Genomic DNA, 19,202 nt, shown 5'->3' on the forward strand with positions numbered 1-19,202 from the left:
CAGTGCTAGTGCTAGTTTGTTTGAAGGCTACAGGTTCATTTAGGCCTGGATCTACAATAACATATTACAGTAACATCTAAGCATGCTTGAGGACCACGTTCGGAACAGTCTTCAAGCATTCTCGGATAGGGGTTTCAACTTGACATTAGTCCGTCTATTGTCTATTCTATACCTATGTGTGTTGGTAAGTTGGTATATACCAAGATTATAGTAATGTGGTGCAGTGGTTAGATATTGCTTATCATAGAAGTCATACCTGATTACCTGCTCTTGGTTTTGTCTCCGTCCCTGCAGGTTTGCGTTAGAATGTTAGATTTGAAGTAGTTCACCCTGACTCCCTGAGGCTTATAGGTGTGGGGGCAGACAGCCCCAAAAGATGGGTTAAGCTTATACGAGTCTAGATTTGAAAGCTATAAAGCCGAATTTAGACGATGCGTTTTGTGACGCCAGTCATACTCCCGAGACAATTAGTGAAGTGAATTCTGTGCAGCAAAATATACTATCTACCTAGCTGTTAAACAACGTTACGTTGGAAATGAATTTCTCGATACCTACAGTTTCCACGAACCGAGTTTGATTCGTCTAAATCTATATAAACATACATACTAATGAGACCATGTGCTCTGTGGATGCCATGCCGTGTACTCTATCTACTCCCGTACTAACACTAAGGCCATACCTACCATAGCAATCTGTCAGGTTCAATGGACTACCTAGCTCTCTACCAGTAGTCTCTCTCTCTCTCTCTCTCTCTCTCTCTCCCTCTCTCTTCTCCCAGTCTTCAAGCATTCTCGGATAGGGGTTTTAACTTGACATTAGTCCGTCTATTGTCTATTCTATACCTATGTGTGTTGGTAAGTTGGTATATTAAGATTATAGTAATGTGGTGCAGTGGTTAGATATTGCTTATCATAGAAGTCATACCTGATTACCTGCTCTTGGTTTTGTCTCCGTCCCTGCAGGTTTGCGTTAGAATGTTAGATTTGAAGTAGTTCACCCTGACTCCCTGAGGCTTATAGGTGTGGGGGCAGACAGCCCCAAAAGATGGGTTAAGCTTATACGAGTCTAGATTTGAAAGCTATAAAGCCGAATTTAGACGATGCGTTTTGTGACGCCAGTCATACTCCCGAGACAATTAGTGAAGTGAATTCTGTGCAGCAAAATATACTATCTACCTAGCTGTTAAACAACGTTACGTTGGAAATGAATTTCTCGATACCTACAGTTTCCACGAACCGAGTTTGATTCGTCTAAATCTATATAAACATACATACTAATGAGACCATGTGCTCTGTGGATGCCATGCCGTGTACTCTATCTACTCCCGTACTTACTAATACTAAGGCCATACCATAGCAATCTGTCAGGTTCAATGGACTACCTAGCTCTCTACCAGTAGTCTCTCTCTCTCTCTCTCTCTCTCTCTCGTGGTCTTGATGATCTTGAGTATGTTTTCTCATGGTTCATCAGATCTTGAGATCATTTCCTGTCCTTACCTTATCTTATTTGTGAACCAAATGAATAAAGAGAACATTAGAACACCAGAATACTTCTCAATGATGAGCTGTTGTGAGGCCCAGCATCTCTAGCTCAGAAATAGAACAACTTGTAATCCGGAGAGCAGGGGTTCGAGTCCTAACCGCGACATGAAATCTAGGAGTTATTTCTTTGGAATCAAAGAGGAAGAGTCATTTGGTCATGTTGTAAAGCTGTGGAACAATAAAAAAATCATTCAACAAAATCTAGATCAAAGATTCATCATTCATGACTTGTCCAAACCATCAGAATTTTAAAACTCGGTGATTTTACAACTTTGGGAACAACCGTTTCCAATGCAATATTGTAGAGATAAGACATTAAGTAGTAGCTATACGTGGTTAGCACCTGATGTTTCTATTCTAATTCCATTAACCATTGCCCAACACCTCATGTTTTCTCTTCTATTTCACCATTTTCTCACACTTTCTCATTTTGTTTCAATACAAGCCTCAATTCTATACGTTGGTCTCGTTGTTTTATTTTTGTTGATAGTGTCAGTTTCAGTGTTTTATCTTGTCACCACTCTATTGGCTTGGGTTCCTTATGTATGGATGCAATGGCTAGACTCTAGAGCTAGTATCTAGTATCCTCTGTGCTCTATAATAATTTACAGTGTCTGTGTTTACAACCTTATCATGACTTCTAGATAAGATAGACGTGTTCACAAACCTCATTTCTATACTCCTATTTAGACTACAATATATTCGACTCGACTGGTCTGGATTTGATAGTTTAGTTTTCCTCCAAGAGAAAATAGGTTTGATTTGGAGACAAATCTTATTCCTGTTTCTATAACTCAATGTTGAAATGAATGTTAACTTCTGCGCAAAACGATGACTAATGGACCAATTAGTGTTGGCAGAGTGGGATTTTTTAGTTTTAGCAACAGTATGTGTATGCAAATGAGGTACCTGTATTAAATTGAATATGATGTATGAAGTGAAGGCAAGGCGAGGTTAGAAGCATCTCAGATATCTTGCAGTTTATCATAAAGATGAACTTTATTGCTCATAGCTTTGGCTATACTTCTGGTTAGTCCTTGGTTCGAACACCTTGAAGCTGAAAATTCTAGACATATCTCACACCTGTTGGTGTTCCTACTTAGGTCGACTAAAATATCCACTATACCTAGTTAGGTTTGCATATCCATGTACAATTGTACATGCATTGCAGTTTTGTATATGTGACCTATGACACTGACCTACAGAGCGCATATCCTGGAACTTACAAACCTCTCTCTATATTTTGCAATATGTGACCTATGTCACCTATAACTCGAGATTCAACCCATCACTTTGTCCACACATATTCGACGGGTGTCGATCGATGACTGAAACTGTCCACACTGCCTCGACAACATATATTCACCTCGCCGATCGACGACCGTCAACTATGTGTGAACACAGCTTTAAGCTAACTCCATGAAATCTTGGGAACTCTTTTACCCTCCGGACCTTCGGTCTTAAATCTCTTCTCATCTCTTGAGAGAGCTTGAAGACTTTTCGAGCCCAGTGTTGGAGTACCTATGTTCAGAGTTGCCATGAGATTGTAGACCTCAGCCTTAGTGTTGATATCTGTGACACAATTATCTACAATTCAGATTCAGATCCTCTGGAACTCAAGAATCTATTTCTAGTTCAATGAACATTTTTGTTCAAGTTACGCAATGATTTGGGAAATTGTTTAGGACGAACCGAACAATGCTTAAAGGAAACAGAATACCTGTCTGTTGCTTGCTCTAAAAACTCCTGGTCCAATTATAGTATCGTTTAAGATGTTCTGGAGATTTGATGGATTGTTCATTATTCTGGTGGAGATTAGAGGCAAGTGGTTCCATCCATGACTGTGTACATCAGTGATTCTCAACCTTTTTAGTCTTGCGGCCGGCAACTTTTTTCAGCAACAAACCTTTTAGGGGCACACAGGCAAACAAAATTATTATAACGATTGTGTGTTGAATATTTTTTGAATTGTTTTACCAAGTGTGTGTACCAACTGTTTAGTTTTACATATATATCCCAAGAGCAAATTGTACAAAAAATAGAAAATAAGCGGACTGTATCACCACAGGCGCTGTAAAACACCGAACAGAAACGTATGTGACACAGGTCCTTACCTTGAATAGAATCCGCAGCTGGCATCATACTAACAAGAAAACTCGCCCCCATCTAACCCCCCACATACATACAACCCTAAGGATAAATCTAAAGGAAAGAGGTTACCGGGCTGTAGGTATGAGACCCTGAACATTGTCTAGAGAAACTGCCGCTTTGAAATACTCGCAGACTGTTCGTGCGCAGTTTCCGAGTATATTCTCACAGGTTACCAAACACTTCAACATGAGCTTGTATCACCTGAGGCTCAATATTATAACCATGCTATATCATGTATCTACATTGCTAATTACTTATTTATTACGTATTGTACCTATTGACTCCTTGTATGCATCATTATCATTCATAGATTGATGACTACTTAGTTTGATGACGTATCCAATGTATGACGTACTGACGCATGGCGTATCTAGTGACGCATGACTTCATATCTAGTTATTCCATCATCCGTCATTGTCACTATTTCAGAATCTGCTCTTACACATTAGCTCACTGAATACGTGTTGCTTAGGAGATACACCTAGAATGTCTTAAATGTCCTTGATTCGGTATATCTGCCACCGAAAATAAATGATTTTTGGACAATAGGGAAAAGTTTGAAAATCTTAGGCGCAGTGCACACTGGACAAAAGCATTTCCTCTGTCACTGCATAGTGAGTTTCATTGAACTCGGTTTGACCAGTGTGCACTGCTCTGTGTTAACCTTATGTACAGGTTTCGTAAAACGCGTTTTCACGAGTGTGCATCCTTAAATCTTGCAACAATACATGGAGGAGATCATTGCGTTGAAATAGGAACACTCCTGCGTCAGAGCTGCGTCTTGCCACTGGCTGAGGTTCAAAGTAGTTACGAAAAACATAGTGGTACCTACTTTGCGCAAAATCTGCCGCAGAACCCTACGTTTTTCTCGAGCGTTTTATGCCGCATCAGAACATAGACTCTTGCTTCTTTCGATGAAAAACTCTTTGAGGCAAGACAGGAAAGTGGTATGAGGAGGACATTAGATTATTGAAACCCTAGTTATAAGTTATAACATGGTAATACAATGTAGAACATGAAGTCTAATGTAAACTTGGGTGGTCATTGAATTCTACGGAGATGAAGTTAAGGTGTAGCCCAGTAGCCTCTTTATAGTTTATGTCCTCTATCTACATGTCTACAGGGTGAACACTAAAGTCATTCATATTAGAAACTAAATTGTTCTAACCTTCTAACTTTTGTTATAAGAGATTCCTAAACATGAGACTGTTTCTAACATTATTGAGACTTTTGGCATCTCCACTAATTTTATTTCATCAGAAGTTTTGACATCTTTACTAAGTTTTTTATTGGGAGTTTTGACATCTCCACTAATAATAATTTTATATCATTGGGAGTTTTGACATCTCCACTAATACTAATTTTATATCATTGGGAGTTTTGACATCTCCACTAATACTAATTTTATATCATTGGGAGTTTTGACATCTCCACTAATACTAATTTTATATCATTGGGAGTTTTGACATCTCCACTAATACTAATTTTATATCATTGGGAGTTTTGACATCTCCACTAATACTAATTTTATATCATTGGGAGTTTTGACATCTCCACTAATACTAATTTTATATCATTGGGAGTTTTGACATCTCCACTAATACTAATTTTATATCATTGGGAGTTTTGACATCTCCACTAATTTTATTTCTTTTCATTTTGTCAACCTCGACTGCAAGGTAGATTTCTTCTTCCCGAGCATGATTTTTGTTCCACACTGTATAATTCTTTGTATATCTCAGTGTAACATTTTTATTATGCTCATCTTAATCTATTTAATAGGCAAGCATATCTGTATCTCCCAGTAAACATTGATTCAATCATAATATTAATATCTACCTATATGCAATACCTATATTATTATTTATTGAACCTGTGGTAAATATTTGATTCAGTAATACTAGATATGCATTATTTCTTATTTCTCCATTATTCCATCTTCCTTCTCATTTATTCCTGTTGTTTGGCATTGGTGTGGTGGATTTCATATTTATTGATATGTGTATGTATGTGGTTAGGTAACATAGCTAGAACCCTGTCTTTACTAATAGGACTTGTTACACCTTAGTGGTTGCCAAATGAATCCTGTCCTTTGAGATTTCTAATTAGTTTGTTTTTACTGTGGACCTAAATTTACGATCTTCTGATTTACTTCTCAGACGCCAAGTTTATTATGAATGGAATCTCTCCGTAGTTTTTAGTCCGTCCTTCCTTTATTATTACAATAGTAATAAAAAGGAGGGACGGGCCCAGCTTGTTTAACTTTACCTACCACAAATAATTCACGATTTTTTATAATTAAAACAATTTTTGTATTAATTGAATGGTAGGGAGGTATAAACTACAAATTGAAAAATATTTCATTCAATGATTTTGATTCTAACTTGGCGGCCTACTCTGACACAGGGATGATACTCACAGAGATGATATCCCATATATGAGTGTTCACAATCTGCACATACATATTTACAGCATTTCCTTTGCTGTATTGCCAATTTACTACTGTAATTTTTGTTGTAAATGGTGAGAGTTTAATTTACAGACCTGACTCGCCAGTAGCCAATAGTCTAGAAAGCTTACAGAAGATATTGGTAGTGACCTGATGAAATCGGTAATGATAGGAAAAGAAGTTGATGGTATCGTACACAGATTGGCTACACTTCTTCAGGGGAAACTGGAAACCCATACAAAAGATATTTATGTTTTTAATGGAAGCACGTTTCAACCTCTGGTTTTCCATATAATTTCATAGCATCAGTCTTCTTGTCTGAAGTTTGCAACTCTCATCATAGGTACTAGAATACTAGATGTAGGTAGATCTCTATTATTGGTATTATAATATTGCAGAAACATTAGTGGTAATAATAGACTCTTCAATCGAAGGTACCCGGGCGAGGTTAATGTCCGAGGCGTTCTCTATCACCCAACCCTGAGAGCCCTATTTTATTATGTGATTGTCAAACAAATTATGATAAAATTCCGTGCCTTGCAAGGGATTTGAACCCGCGTCCTCCCGAATAACAGCGGGATTTATGCTACTGAAACAGATTCAGAAACAATGTAGCTCTCTAAAAGTGTAGACTTGGGGCTTTCGTATACAAAAAGCCTACTCTAAGGCTTAGAAGTAAGGGCAAACAGCTTTAAAGGTCGGGTTGACCTTATACGAATCAAACACTCGTATTTATGAACAAGAATGATCGTTCTTAGATCGTCTCAAGTCAAAATTGACCAATCAAATGCCTTGAGACTATGCTTAGCACGAACTTAAGAGCCAGCACTTTGTTCATAAATATGGGTGTAAGGGTTGAAATGTTTGTTGACCTGTAAGTGTTCTCGGACACTATGTCCGGACAGTCTCATATAATTCCAGGCCTTAATACTTACTATTACACTAAAATCTAATATGTTTAGATCATATTAGGATAGGGACACACGCTTGAACTACACTTTGTATATTATTATTATTCTATTACTATTACCTAGTCGAGATGGCATCTGTCCTTGAAATAGTAACACCTACGTACATACATATCTCTGGAGAACTATTCTACAGGGTAGCATCAGTCTTCTTGTCTGAAGTTTGCAACTCTCATCATAGGTACTAGATGTAGGTAGATCTCTATTATTGGTATATTGGTATTAAGCTCTCCACTCAGAGGTCCTGAGTTTCATTGTCGGGATAGAAATTTTCTAACCAAACTTACCCTTTTCTCTGAGATATCAACCATATTCTCAGTTGTTCTTCTGATTGCACCCTGAGTTTGTTTAGAGTTTGACAGAGGGAACTGTATCAGCTTAGGTTTTATGGTCCTGAAGTTGAAGAGAAAAGGACAGGCGACAGGATAACCCTATCCGTTTGGGATAAAGTTCGCCCCGGGTGGCAACCTAGCGCTTACAAGGCAGACGCACAACCATCAAAGCTAACTCGTCTGGCATACCTATTTATTCTAATGAAGGTTAATTTTCACTGGCTAACAGTTTGTTCTAATAAAGGGTTACTCATTTGTGTGTTTGTCAATTGTTTTTACATCCATCACCTGACATTAACATTACATTTATCAATCCTGTCTTTATTTCTCTCGTCTTGATTGATTGATGATAACGATGTTCATACTTGATTAGATTCTTGGTTCTTAGATTGAATTCTTTTACTTTTCATTCAATGCCTTCCTGTGTGTTGTTACTAAGTTCTAGTTTCAATGCTCGAGTGACGATATTAGGCGCAAATGAAGCATCGCGTATCCCGTATCATTTAATAGGAACTCGAGTACTTGATTCACAAATGGCGGCTTATTTTGCCATTTAGATTTTCATCTATTAAATCAAAATATCTAAATAATTAGGGGTGTTTGTTTAACTTCTGAAAATACTCGCAGACTGTTCGTGCGCAGTTTCCGAGTACTCACAGGTTACCAAACACTTCAACATGAGCTTGTATCACCTGAGGCTCAATTATAACCATGCTATATCATGTATCTACATTGCTAATCCTAACTTAATACAGCCGCTTGTGTAACTGACTCACTGACTGACTGACTGACTCACTTACTCATACTAATTCTAACCCACTTCTAGATGTGCTAGGAAGATGCGGTTTTCACCATTGGATTCTTATGTACAACTGAAGTACGGTTGGTCCGTTGGAAACACTGATCTCGGGTTCGACTGCCGGAGTTGACAAAAGAAAATTTACATAAAGTACGGTTGGTCCGTTGGAAACACTGATCTCGGGTTCGACTGCCGGAGTTGACAAAAGAAAATTTACATAAATGATTGTAAGTTAATTCAATAGTCTGACTGAGGGACTATAAACAGAGAGTAGATCAGCATCTAGCTACGGGACTATAAACAGGGAGTAGACTAGTCCAAATTTCCTCACGCTATATCAATAGCGAAGGTTGAGTGCGAAGGGCATCCCACTCGAAAAATTTTGTTTTAGCCAAAACCAGTTGGCCTCAAAGCGATCACTCTAAAGCTGATTGAGAAGCTGAAGACCAACGCCGACCCCATCTGAACATGGGAAAAGGCGAAAAAGAAGAAGATGTTAATTCAAAGGGCAATTAGGTACCAATTACGATCAGATGGGCGTGAGTCTAATATAACGGATGTTTTATCATTAGGGACAAAAAGTGTTTTCTATCAGGAATTTGTAATTAATATTGATGATTGACCAATGTAATAATTTTATTTTATCAGTGACTAACCCATTGTGTTTCGTTGATCTCGGGTTGGACTGCCGGAGTTGACAAAAGAAAATTTACATAAATGATTGTAAGTTAATTCAAAGGGCAATTACATAGGTACCAAGTACGATCAGATGGGCGTGAGTCTAATATAACGGATGTTTTATCATTATGAAAAAAAAGTGTTTTCTATCAGGAATTTGTAATTACGAGTAATATTGATGATTGACCAATGTAATAATTTTATTTTATCAGTGACTAACCCATTGTGTTTCGTGTGTCCACAGGGCTCCTCACCCCCCTCGATCATGTTACCAGATGACAGTCTCACCATTAGTAACCCCGCCCCCCTCTCTCCCATCCCCACTCTCTCCCCTCAACACTCTCCCTCCCCTTCTCCTTCCCTCTCTCCCTCTCGCTCACCCAATAGAGCCGCACCCGAGTACAAGAAACCACCTGAGCCTCCCTCCAAGTAAGTCATACCCCGTGTCAAGCCAGATTACCACTAAGGGCCCGTTTCTAGTTGTTGTTCGGGAAAAAATCGTGTCGTGCCTAGTGGGAACACTCTCATTGGAAGTATATTGCCGCCTATAAGGTCAAGTACCTGCCTCGGTGGCGTAGTGGTCAAGACGCTCGCCTGGTAATCAGGAGGGCGTGGGTTCGATCCCAGCCGAGGCCAAGTAAGTCATACCCCGTGTCAAGCCAGATTACCACTAAGGGCCCGTTTCTAGTTGTTGTTCGGGAAAAAATCGTGTCGTGCCTAGTGGGAACACTCTCATTTGAAGTATATTGCCGCCTATAAGGACATTTTGTGTGCGTCGGAAAATAAATCTTGTCTTGTGTAGTGGGAACACTCCCATTTAAATTACATTACCTTCAGGATATTGGGAAAAAATCGGATGAAACTCACGACAAGTGGGAACGGCCCCTAATAGTACATGTCACATTTCAGTCAGAATATTCTTCTTCTCTTTTTCACCTTTGGACGTTTTAATTCTGGAATACCAGGTCTGGAGCAAAACTTTCGGCAAAAGTCGAAGAAAAAGAAGAAGATACCCTTCGTTGTCTTATCAAACAAGAATCCAACACTCCCATTTAAATTACTTCAGGATATTCGGAAAAAATCGGATGAAACTCACCACAAGTGGGAACGGACCTTAATAGTGCATGTCACATTTCAGTCAGAATATTCTTCTTCTCTTTTTCACCTTTGGACGTTTTAACTCTGGAATACCAGGTCTGGAGCAAAACTTTCGGCAAAAGTCGAAGAAAAAGAAGAAGATACCCTTCGTTGTCTTATCAAACAAGAATCGTACAATTAAGAAGAAAGGCTGATGGAGAGAGAGAGAGAAAATGAAAGTTTTTCAATTAAAAAAATAATTGAGACAAAATGTGAAGAAAATGTCGACAGAGACAATGATGTCTCATTATCTCTCTCTCTCTCCTTCCCTCCCTCTCTCTCTCTCTCTCTCTCTCTCTCTCTCTCTCAATCATAATTGTATCACTGGGAAGAGAGAGAAAGTATGATAAAGATAAAGAGATGCCAAGTAGCAAAACTTTATCTTTATTTGCCACTTTGTTCTTAAAATAATACAAAAGAACGGAAACACGTGGCTTTATTCAAGAGGAAACTGTAACAACGGAGGTCTTGAAGAGAGAAAGAGAGAACAAGGAAAAGCCAGTCGTTCCGAGAACGAATCTTAGTTGTTGAATGAGGATAATGTACTCCCCGCGGTCCTTCGTTATAGTTATGGGGAAATTATTGGGTCTCCACCAACGATACATTGTTGGATTATGTTTTAAGAAATGGATAACTCCCGACATTAGCTATTTCAACTAAACCCCAGTAGTGAGATCGTTTATTGTAAATTGTACTCGTATGTAATGTGTATTAACAATACAATAAAATTGAATTGAACTGAATTGAGATATTATTGTGCCCCCACTAACGATACATTGTTGTATATTTCAGAGTAAACCCGAGTAGTGCTGCCCAGGACATGAGTCAATCATCAAGTGATGAAGTTGAGTCAGAGTCATCAGGGAGTGAGTCGGATTCCAGTACAGATACTCCTTCTGCACCAGTACAAGCTTCTACCTCGCCTCTAACCACGACACCAGCTGTCAAGGAAGAACTACCTACCTGGAACCTCAAGAATTTCATCACACCCTCCGCCCAGGCGGCACAGGTGAGAGTCGAACCCGGGACTTTGAGTCAACATGGTCGATACCATTCGATTGTACACAGAAGAAAGTAGACATTTAGTATTTAAGACCTCCTTAGAATATTGTTCACGCCGTTTCCTTAGAACGAACATCCGGAAGTTCAATTCCAAGTTATTACATAGGTATTTTATTTGATATTTCAGGATGTGGAGTCGAAGGATCAAGATCAGGATAGCAGTGATGCTGGACCTCCTGTATTAATGTCTCACACTCAACTACTATCCAGTATGTCTGACAGTGATCATCCTCCTGCCCCTGCACCCTCAGTACCACAAAAACGAACCATAGGAAGACCAAAGCGAGTGAAACGCCCTATGAAACCAATATCAGCAAGTAAAGTGCCTTCAGCTAGTTCCAGTGAAGATGAACCCCCACCCCGCCCTCCTCGTACACCCAGCAACCCCCCACCCCTTGACTCCTCCTCCTCTAGTCATTCTGAAGATGAATTATTCATTCGAAAGAATGCCATCTCCCCTCGCCTGACAGCGCATGCAGAACCTAAAGTGAGGAAACCAAAATCCCCCCTCGATATCCCTGGCAAGAAGAAGAGAGGGAGGAAGAGAGAAAGACTGACCAAACCTCCAGACTCTGGATCAGAAAGTGAAGAGGAGAGAGATGAAAGACCTCGCAAGAGACCTGGTAGACCCTCCCTCAGGACAAGACCAAGTATACATAGGAGTGATACTGATGAAATGGAGAGTTGGAGAATGAGACACAAGTCTGATAGTGAATCTAGGAAACCTGCTGGCTTCAGATCAAGCACAGATAGTCTGGTCAAGAAACCTACCAGCTTTCGGTCGAGTACAGATAGTTTAGCTAAGAAACCGCCTAGCTATCGATCTGGTTCTGATAGTCATGTGAAGAAACCAAGCTATCGGTCTAGCTCTGAGGAATCTATCAAGATAGAACAAAGTCCAAGTCCTCCCAAGCTTGATGTAGAGAAAGTACAGATAGTTTAGCTAAGAAACCGCCTAGCTATCGATCTGGTTCTGATAGCCATGTGAAGAAACCAAGCTATCGGTCTAGCTCTGAGGAATCTATCAAGATAGAACAAAGTCCAAGTCCTCCCAAGCTTGATGTAGAGAGTGTACCGAAACAAGATAAGAAGAAGAATGATACACTGAGGAAGTTATGGGGAGGGAAGGGCGGAGGTAAAGGAGGGAAAGATAAAGGCGGTAAAGGTAAAGCCAAGGCTGGTGGCGTTATCATTATAGAACAACGCAGCCCTGCTGTGAGTGAGAGAATCCCTAGTCCTGTTGACATGAAACCAAGTGTTGAGCCGCCCCCCATACAGTATCCACCTCATGGTAAACTTAGCCTCATGTGTTCTATTAGTCTATCCAAACTATCCTACATCCCGAGCAAGAGCCGCTCTGAGGAGATGAGAATCAAAACAGAACTAGCAGACACTAGGCAGAGTGAGAAGGAAGAGGAGAAGGGCAAAGGAGGAACAAAGACAGCTCAAAGTCTACCTAGTGATAGTAAAGTCAAGTCTTCTAGTAAACATAAGAAATCTTCAGGTGCCACGTAAGTTCCATTACCTACTATTTCTATAACATTTACTTAATTTATGTAGATATGTAGCTGAAAGTCTTCTGGATATAAAACCAAGTTGTCTGTGATCACTTCTTGGAAAACTCACTTGGGGGGAAACATTTCAATCGAGTTGAAACCTACCTACTTCGTTCTTTCAATACTATACATTCTCTACATTACCTGACTCGTTCAATACTTTACATTACCTGTTTTGTTGTTTGTTCAATATTCCAGGTCGACATCCAAGAGGAAACGCCGTATGAGTTTAGAATCCTTATCATCAGTGGAGGATGGTCTCCTAGTGAAAGCTGAGAATGGGGATAGCCACGACTCCATGCCCCCTCCTTCATATTGCAGAGCAAAATGTTGTATGATATTCACCCTGTACGCTCAGCATTGTGTAATAACCTATGACTGTTATGAGTAATCAGCCTAAAGCCTCGTTTGTTTTGTATAAAGATTACGATTCTCCTTCGTATGGTCGGAATAACAATCTGAGATTAACTTAAACCACGTTTAAATTCAGATTGTGGTCATAACTCGAAAGATGACGTCAAAAGATTTTCGAAAAAATTGCAAAGTGTGAAGTTACTCTATGGAATAGGATCCTTTTCTATTGTGCTTTTTATTAATTTCCATTACTGCTTTGTATACAGATTACAGATCCTATGCAAAGTAATGTGAAATTAGTTTTCTGTTTTTTTCTCTCCCACATTTTCCTTTTTTCAAGTTTAATCAATATACGTAAAATTTCACGCCGCGCCGCATATGTAGGTGTTGCACATCCGTGTAGATCAGAGCTGTCCAACCCAAAATATTTGCGGTCAAGTTTTAGCGCGGGCCACTAAATAATATAATTTTTTTCCTATATAAAACAGCCAGACATTTTTGATCCAAGGGCCATGGGTTGGACAGTTTTGACCTAGATTTTTGTTTAAGTAAGGTTCCATGACATCCCATATCTTGTCCAGCTTACGGGGAATTACTTAATAAAGTGTATTTAATTTTTTAAACTAAAAGTTTTACTCGAGCTTTAACCCTATTTACATCTATTTCCCGAACCGCAAGTAATATCCCGTTGTTCTTGTTTTTCATTTCTTTGTTTTTGTTATTTTTACTTTTCCGGCATTTTTAATTTATCTATTATTATTTTGTTTTTTAGTTCAATGAGTAGTTTTTCTGCCTACTCTTAGCATAAAAGTTGCAATAGCATTTACAAAAACGACTCTCTCAATATTTATTGTTGTTTTGGATGTCCTCAGCTTTAAAATTCTTCATAATGGTCATTTGTATTATTTTTTACTTTTCGTTATTTTTTTATGTTTTGCCTCATGTTGGTTTACTTTATTTAATTTCTCATCATTTCCATTATAAAATGTTTACACCAGACATTCGTTCTCTGAATGCTAGGATTTTTACACTGTCATAATCTTCTAGCAGCTTTTTATTTTCATATAATTTGTAGCAAATAATAATTACATAGTGTAGAATAGAATAGTGAAAGCAATAACTCCGCCCTAGTGCCTGCATCCCTCTCTCTCCATTATCTCTCCTACATATCTTACCATATTACAATCCCTGCTTGTATTTTATTTCTCCTTCTAAATTCTTCCATCTCATGGGACTCAAAATATGTTTCCTAGTGTACATCATTATGGCTTGTCCTGAGTTAAATAGTTGCGCTGGACAATTCACCGATTTTCACATTGGTTGACTCTGAAGTCTGAACCGGTGAATTGTTCAACGTAACCCATTGACTGTTTTGACCAAAGAAGTTTCCAAAACTAGTGTGTGAAATATCAATTTTCTTTTTGGGCCCAAATGAAAACATGTTCTTTGTCCACTTCGAAACCAAATTTGTATTGATTATTATGTTTGTATTGTATAATCAAGTAAGTAATGAGTTCATATGTTTGTATTGTATAATCAAGTAAGTAATGAGTTCATATGTTTGTATTGTATAATCAAGTAAGTAATAAGTTAATATGTTTGTATTGTGTAATCAAGTAAGTAATGAGTTCATATGTTTGTATTGTATAATCAAGTAAGTAATGAGTTCATATGTTTGTTTTGTATAATCAAGTAAGTAATGAGTTCATATGTTTGTATTGTATAATCAAGTAAGTAATAAGTTTATAACTAGTGAATTTTAGAACTCACTTACACATTGGGCCGCTACGGAGCCTCCAAAGGGCGGATGAGGTGCAAACTCTGAGGGGGAAAAAATGTCTTTTTTTTGCCAAATTTCATGCAAATAGGACAAACCATTGGAGATTCATCAAGTAACAAATGGACAGACAGAAAGAAAGAGTTGCCTATGCCTCTACCCAAAGATTGGAAGCGAAATTTTGTTGATCTAAGAGATTGTTCTCAGCTCGTTCGTTCTTTATGTACAAATATTCATGTTTGATTTTGTTCAATTTCAGATACATTTCGTCCAAATTTCGGAGTCAACAGAATACCACACCCCAAGGCAGTATTCAGAGCAAACTAGCGGTACTTAGGTAAGGATCTGCAATCTGCAGGGTTTACACATTAAACTTACTATGTACATATAATGTTGTGTAGACTTCAAAAAACTACTGAAGCGGGTTCGATTCCCGCTCGAGGCGCATTATATCCTCGATCATTTTTATTTGATTTTATTCTAAATTAGAGATTTTCCTTCTTTCTGTGAACAGGTAATCAATAAACATAATGTTTTGTCTTGTTTCAGTCTCCGATGTCAGGCATTACTTCATCTGAAATTATTCAAACTCAAGAAACATGAGGCCAAAGACAACCAAAGAGTTATTACCGAATTCCTAAGCAAGGTAAGTGAACCTAATTAGGTATGTGTCTGATTGCTTCATCTCTTGAACAATCACTAAACTATCTTTCGAATTCTCCATATCGAATTTTCGATATGGAGGATATGCATTTCGGTAAAATTGGATGGAATCTCAAATCCCATGTAAAAGTCAGTCTCTGAAAAGGGGGCCTTACCCAAAGTGTGGTGACTTCATAGGTACCTACCTATATTGAAAATTTACTCTTGAACAATCACTAAACTATCTTTCCAATTCTCCATATCGAATTTTCGATATGGAGGATACCTATTATGCATTTCGGTAAAATTGGATGGAATCTCAAATCTCATGTAAAAGTCAGAACTCTGAAAAGGGGGCCTTACCCAAAGTGTCGTGACTTCATAGGTACCTACCTACCTATATTGAAAATTTGTAACATTTACCTTTTTCCTTTCTATTACTTGGGTACTAAAATAATTAGAAAGTATTGCAATCGGTCCATTTTTTTTTTTTTTAAATCCACCTATTTATCTGGAAACCTAGAAATTTAATAAATACTTTTTCTTCCCACGCAGGCGAATCCTCCCACCCCAATGGAAGTGGTATGTTTGAAACGAAATGTACGAAACTTGTTGCACTTGATATATTTGATATCGTAATCAAGTTGAATATGGTTCAAAACTCCTGGTTTCGGTGAAATGTTTTGAAAATGTTTTATATTTTCATTCGGAACTTCCCAATGATTGTCCTCATAATAATAAATCACAACATCACATGTTTGGAAACTATAGTATTTTACGAAAAGATTACATGCACCAAACGATTTGTCTAAAGTTCTAAAGTTTTCCATTCATTCGTGCATTTTGTTTGAAACCTTTTTTTCCAATAATAAATAATCCAAAAAAATCCACTACTTCATTCTACTTTTTTTTACAAGAGAAAATTTAAAATCCTGTGTACTGTAAAGCAGAGTCCACACTACAAACTTTTTCTTTAATTCCACCAAAACCCTTTGATCTTACCTACTTTAGGTAGGTATATGAGTTCCAGAGACTGTATAGTGTGGACGCTGCCTTATGCATAACCTTTAGATATCTATAGATTTTATAATTATACAAAGTGTCTTAGTTTTTATCTCGTAGAAACCCAGAAGAATTGTCAGTAGATAATATTATATTTATCTACTTTATTTTAATTCATATATATTTTTTGTTTGTGTGCGTGTGATTTTTTAATAATTTGCATATGATATTTTCTATAATTTTGCCTGAACATTTTACTTCAAGTTTGAGGAATAATGAGAGATTGAGTATGTGAGTGAATGAAGAGTGTGTTGATTTGTGCGGTTTTCCAGTTGTAAACCACACCCGACGTTGTTTAACTCAATTGTTCTGAAAAGAGATCGATTGAATACCACATGACATAATAAATGTACATTCGTAAATACAGGGTGCCCCAAAAGTCCATATACTGTGTAAATCAAAAGTCTCTACGGAGAAAATGATATTTCTTTGGGACGCAAACATGAAAAAATATCTTTAAGAAATAAAAAAAAGCGTGGAAAAATTATTTCCCCAAATAGTTTTATTATGTTTTAAAATCAAAGTTTTTTTTCGATTTAGAATAGGTAGTTTATTTTTTTAGTTCAAATTTTCTCCCTTGTCATAAATTCTATGTTTTGAGTGGGGATCAGTCACTTGGAATGAAAAGAGGTGTATTATATTGAAGATTATGATATTTTTCAGTCAATTTCACTAAACATGATACTGATAGGAAAAGCAGATCCCAACTAAATTATTTTTATGTTTAGTCTCTTTTCCCTTCCCCAAGTCGAGGAGATACACCTAGAATGTCTTAAATGTCCTTGATTCGGTATCTGCCACCGAAAATAAATGATTTTTGGACAATAGGGAAAAGTTGGAAAATCTTAGGCGCAGTGCACAGACAAGGAAAAGCCAGTCGTTCCGAGAACGAATCTTAGCTGTTGAGGATAATGTAGGTACTCCCCGCGGTCATTCGTTATGGTTATAGGGAAATTATTGGGTCTCCACTAACGATACATTGTTGGATTATGTTTTAAGTAATGGATAACTCCCGACATTAGCTATTTCAACTAAACCCCAGTAGTGAGATCGTTTATTGTAAATTGTATGTAATGTGTATTAACAATACAATAAAATTGAATTGAATTGAGATATTATGGTGCCCCCACTAACGATACATTGTTGTATATTTCAGAGTAAACCCGAGTAGTGCTGCCCAGGACATGAGTCAATCATCGAGTGATGAAGTTGAGTCAGAGTCATCAGGGAGTGAGTCGGACTCCAGTACAGATACTCCTTCTGCACCAGTACAAGCTTCTACCTCACGCAGTGCACACTGGACAAAAGCATTTCCTCTGTCACTGCATAGTGAGTTTCATTGAACTCGGTTTGACCAGTGTGGTGCACTGCTCTTTGTTAACCTTATGTACGGGTTTTGTAAAACGCGTTTCACGAGTGTGCATCCTTAAATCTTGCAACAATACCTACATGGAGGAGATCATTGCGTTGAAATAGGAACACTCCTGCGTCAGAGCAGCGTCTTGCCACTGGCTGAGGTTCAAAGCTTCAAAGTAGTTACGAAAACATAGTGGTACCTACTTTGCGCAAAATCTGCCGCAGAACCCTACGTTTTTCTCGAGCGTTTTATGCCGCATTAGAACATAGACTCTTGCTTCTTTCGATCAAAAACTTTTTGAGGCAAGACAGGAAAGTGGTATGAGGAGGACATTAGATTATTGAAACCCTAGTTATGAGTTATAACATGGTAATACAATGTAGAACATGAAGTCTAATGTAAACTTGGGTGGTCATTGAATTCTACGGAGATGAAGTTAAGGTGTAGATATTATTGTGCCCCCCACTAACGATACATTGTTGTATATTTCAGAGTAAACCCGAGTAGTGCTGCCCAGGACATGAGTCAATCATCCAGTGATGAAGTTGAGTCAGAGTCATCAGGGAGTGAGTCGGACTCCAGTACAGATACTCCTTCTGCACCAGTACAAGCTTCTACCTCACCTCTAACCACGACACCAGCTGTCAAGGAAGAACTACCTACCTGGAACCTCAAGAATTTCATCACACCCTCCGCCCAGGCGGCACAGGTGAGAGTCGAACCCCGGACTTTGAGTCAACATGGTTCTTGGTAAGTACAATATTTCCATATTTGTCCCATTTAGATTATAAATATGATTAAGTCGCTAGTCGGTGAGAATAAGTTAATTTTCAAAGGCAGATTTTTCATTTTTTTTTTTTTTCATTATTTTTATGTAGCAATTTTTTACTTTCCTTATCCTATATCCTATAATAAGGAAACTAATGTGTTCAACCATTTTTACTTTCCTTATCCAGAAAAATGACATAATAGTCAATCTCAAGCATTAGATAACAACAACTTTCCTTATCCTATAGGAAGAAAAGTAATGTAATCGGGTCAAATTTTTGATTGTCAGTTTTTAATGCCAAAACACGTTTTGAGGTCCCTAGAGCCTAAATCCAAAGTTTCAGCCATTAGTCCGTGTGTGTGTGTTTGTCTGTCTGTAAACAAAATATCTCGAGAACGGTAAGAGCTAGAGACTTGAAATTTGGTGTGTAGCTGTCAAATGTGACAAGGATGCGACACGAAACTTTTCGGTGCATTGGTTGGCGGCATTTTACCGCTTTTTGGCGGTTTTCGGTCTAGTTTTAACAATATCTCGGGAACGGTATGAGCTAGAGACTTGAAATTTGGTA

At 38.1% G+C, this 19,202-nt stretch overlaps 1 protein-coding gene across 1 annotated transcript; it reads left to right on the forward strand.

Moving 5' to 3' along the window:
• Nucleotides 1–9,141: 9,141 nt before the first annotated feature.
• Nucleotides 9,142–13,064, forward strand: LOC103520115 (cell surface glycoprotein 1-like). The gene is made up of 5 exons (XM_008485212.2): nucleotides 9,142–9,347; nucleotides 10,848–11,064; nucleotides 11,245–12,045; nucleotides 12,108–12,628; nucleotides 12,872–13,064. The coding sequence occupies exons 1-5, from the start codon at nucleotides 9,184–9,186 to the stop codon at nucleotides 13,062–13,064; spliced, it is 1,896 nt and encodes a 631-aa protein (XP_008483434.2). The 5' UTR covers nucleotides 9,142–9,183.
• Nucleotides 13,065–19,202: the final 6,138 nt, after the last annotated feature.

This window comes from Diaphorina citri, unplaced genomic scaffold, assembly GCF_000475195.1.
Source record: "Diaphorina citri unplaced genomic scaffold, Diaci psyllid genome assembly version 1.1 scaffold3233, whole genome shotgun sequence".
Taxonomy (NCBI): domain Eukaryota; kingdom Metazoa; phylum Arthropoda; class Insecta; order Hemiptera; family Psyllidae; genus Diaphorina; species Diaphorina citri.

Bases quoted from the DNA above. Each gene is read 5' to 3' on its own strand.
- LOC103520115 (XM_008485212.2), top strand. From the start codon at position 9,184: ATGTTACCAGATGACAGTCTCACCATTAGTAACCCCGCCCCCCTCTCT. The intron at 11,065-11,244 runs GTGAGAGTCGAA...TTGATATTTCAG, and splicing joins CCTCCGCCCAGGCGGCACAG to GATGTGGAGTCGAAGGATCA. The intron at 12,629-12,871 runs GTAAGTTCCATT...TCAATATTCCAG, and splicing joins AAGAAATCTTCAGGTGCCAC to GTCGACATCCAAGAGGAAAC.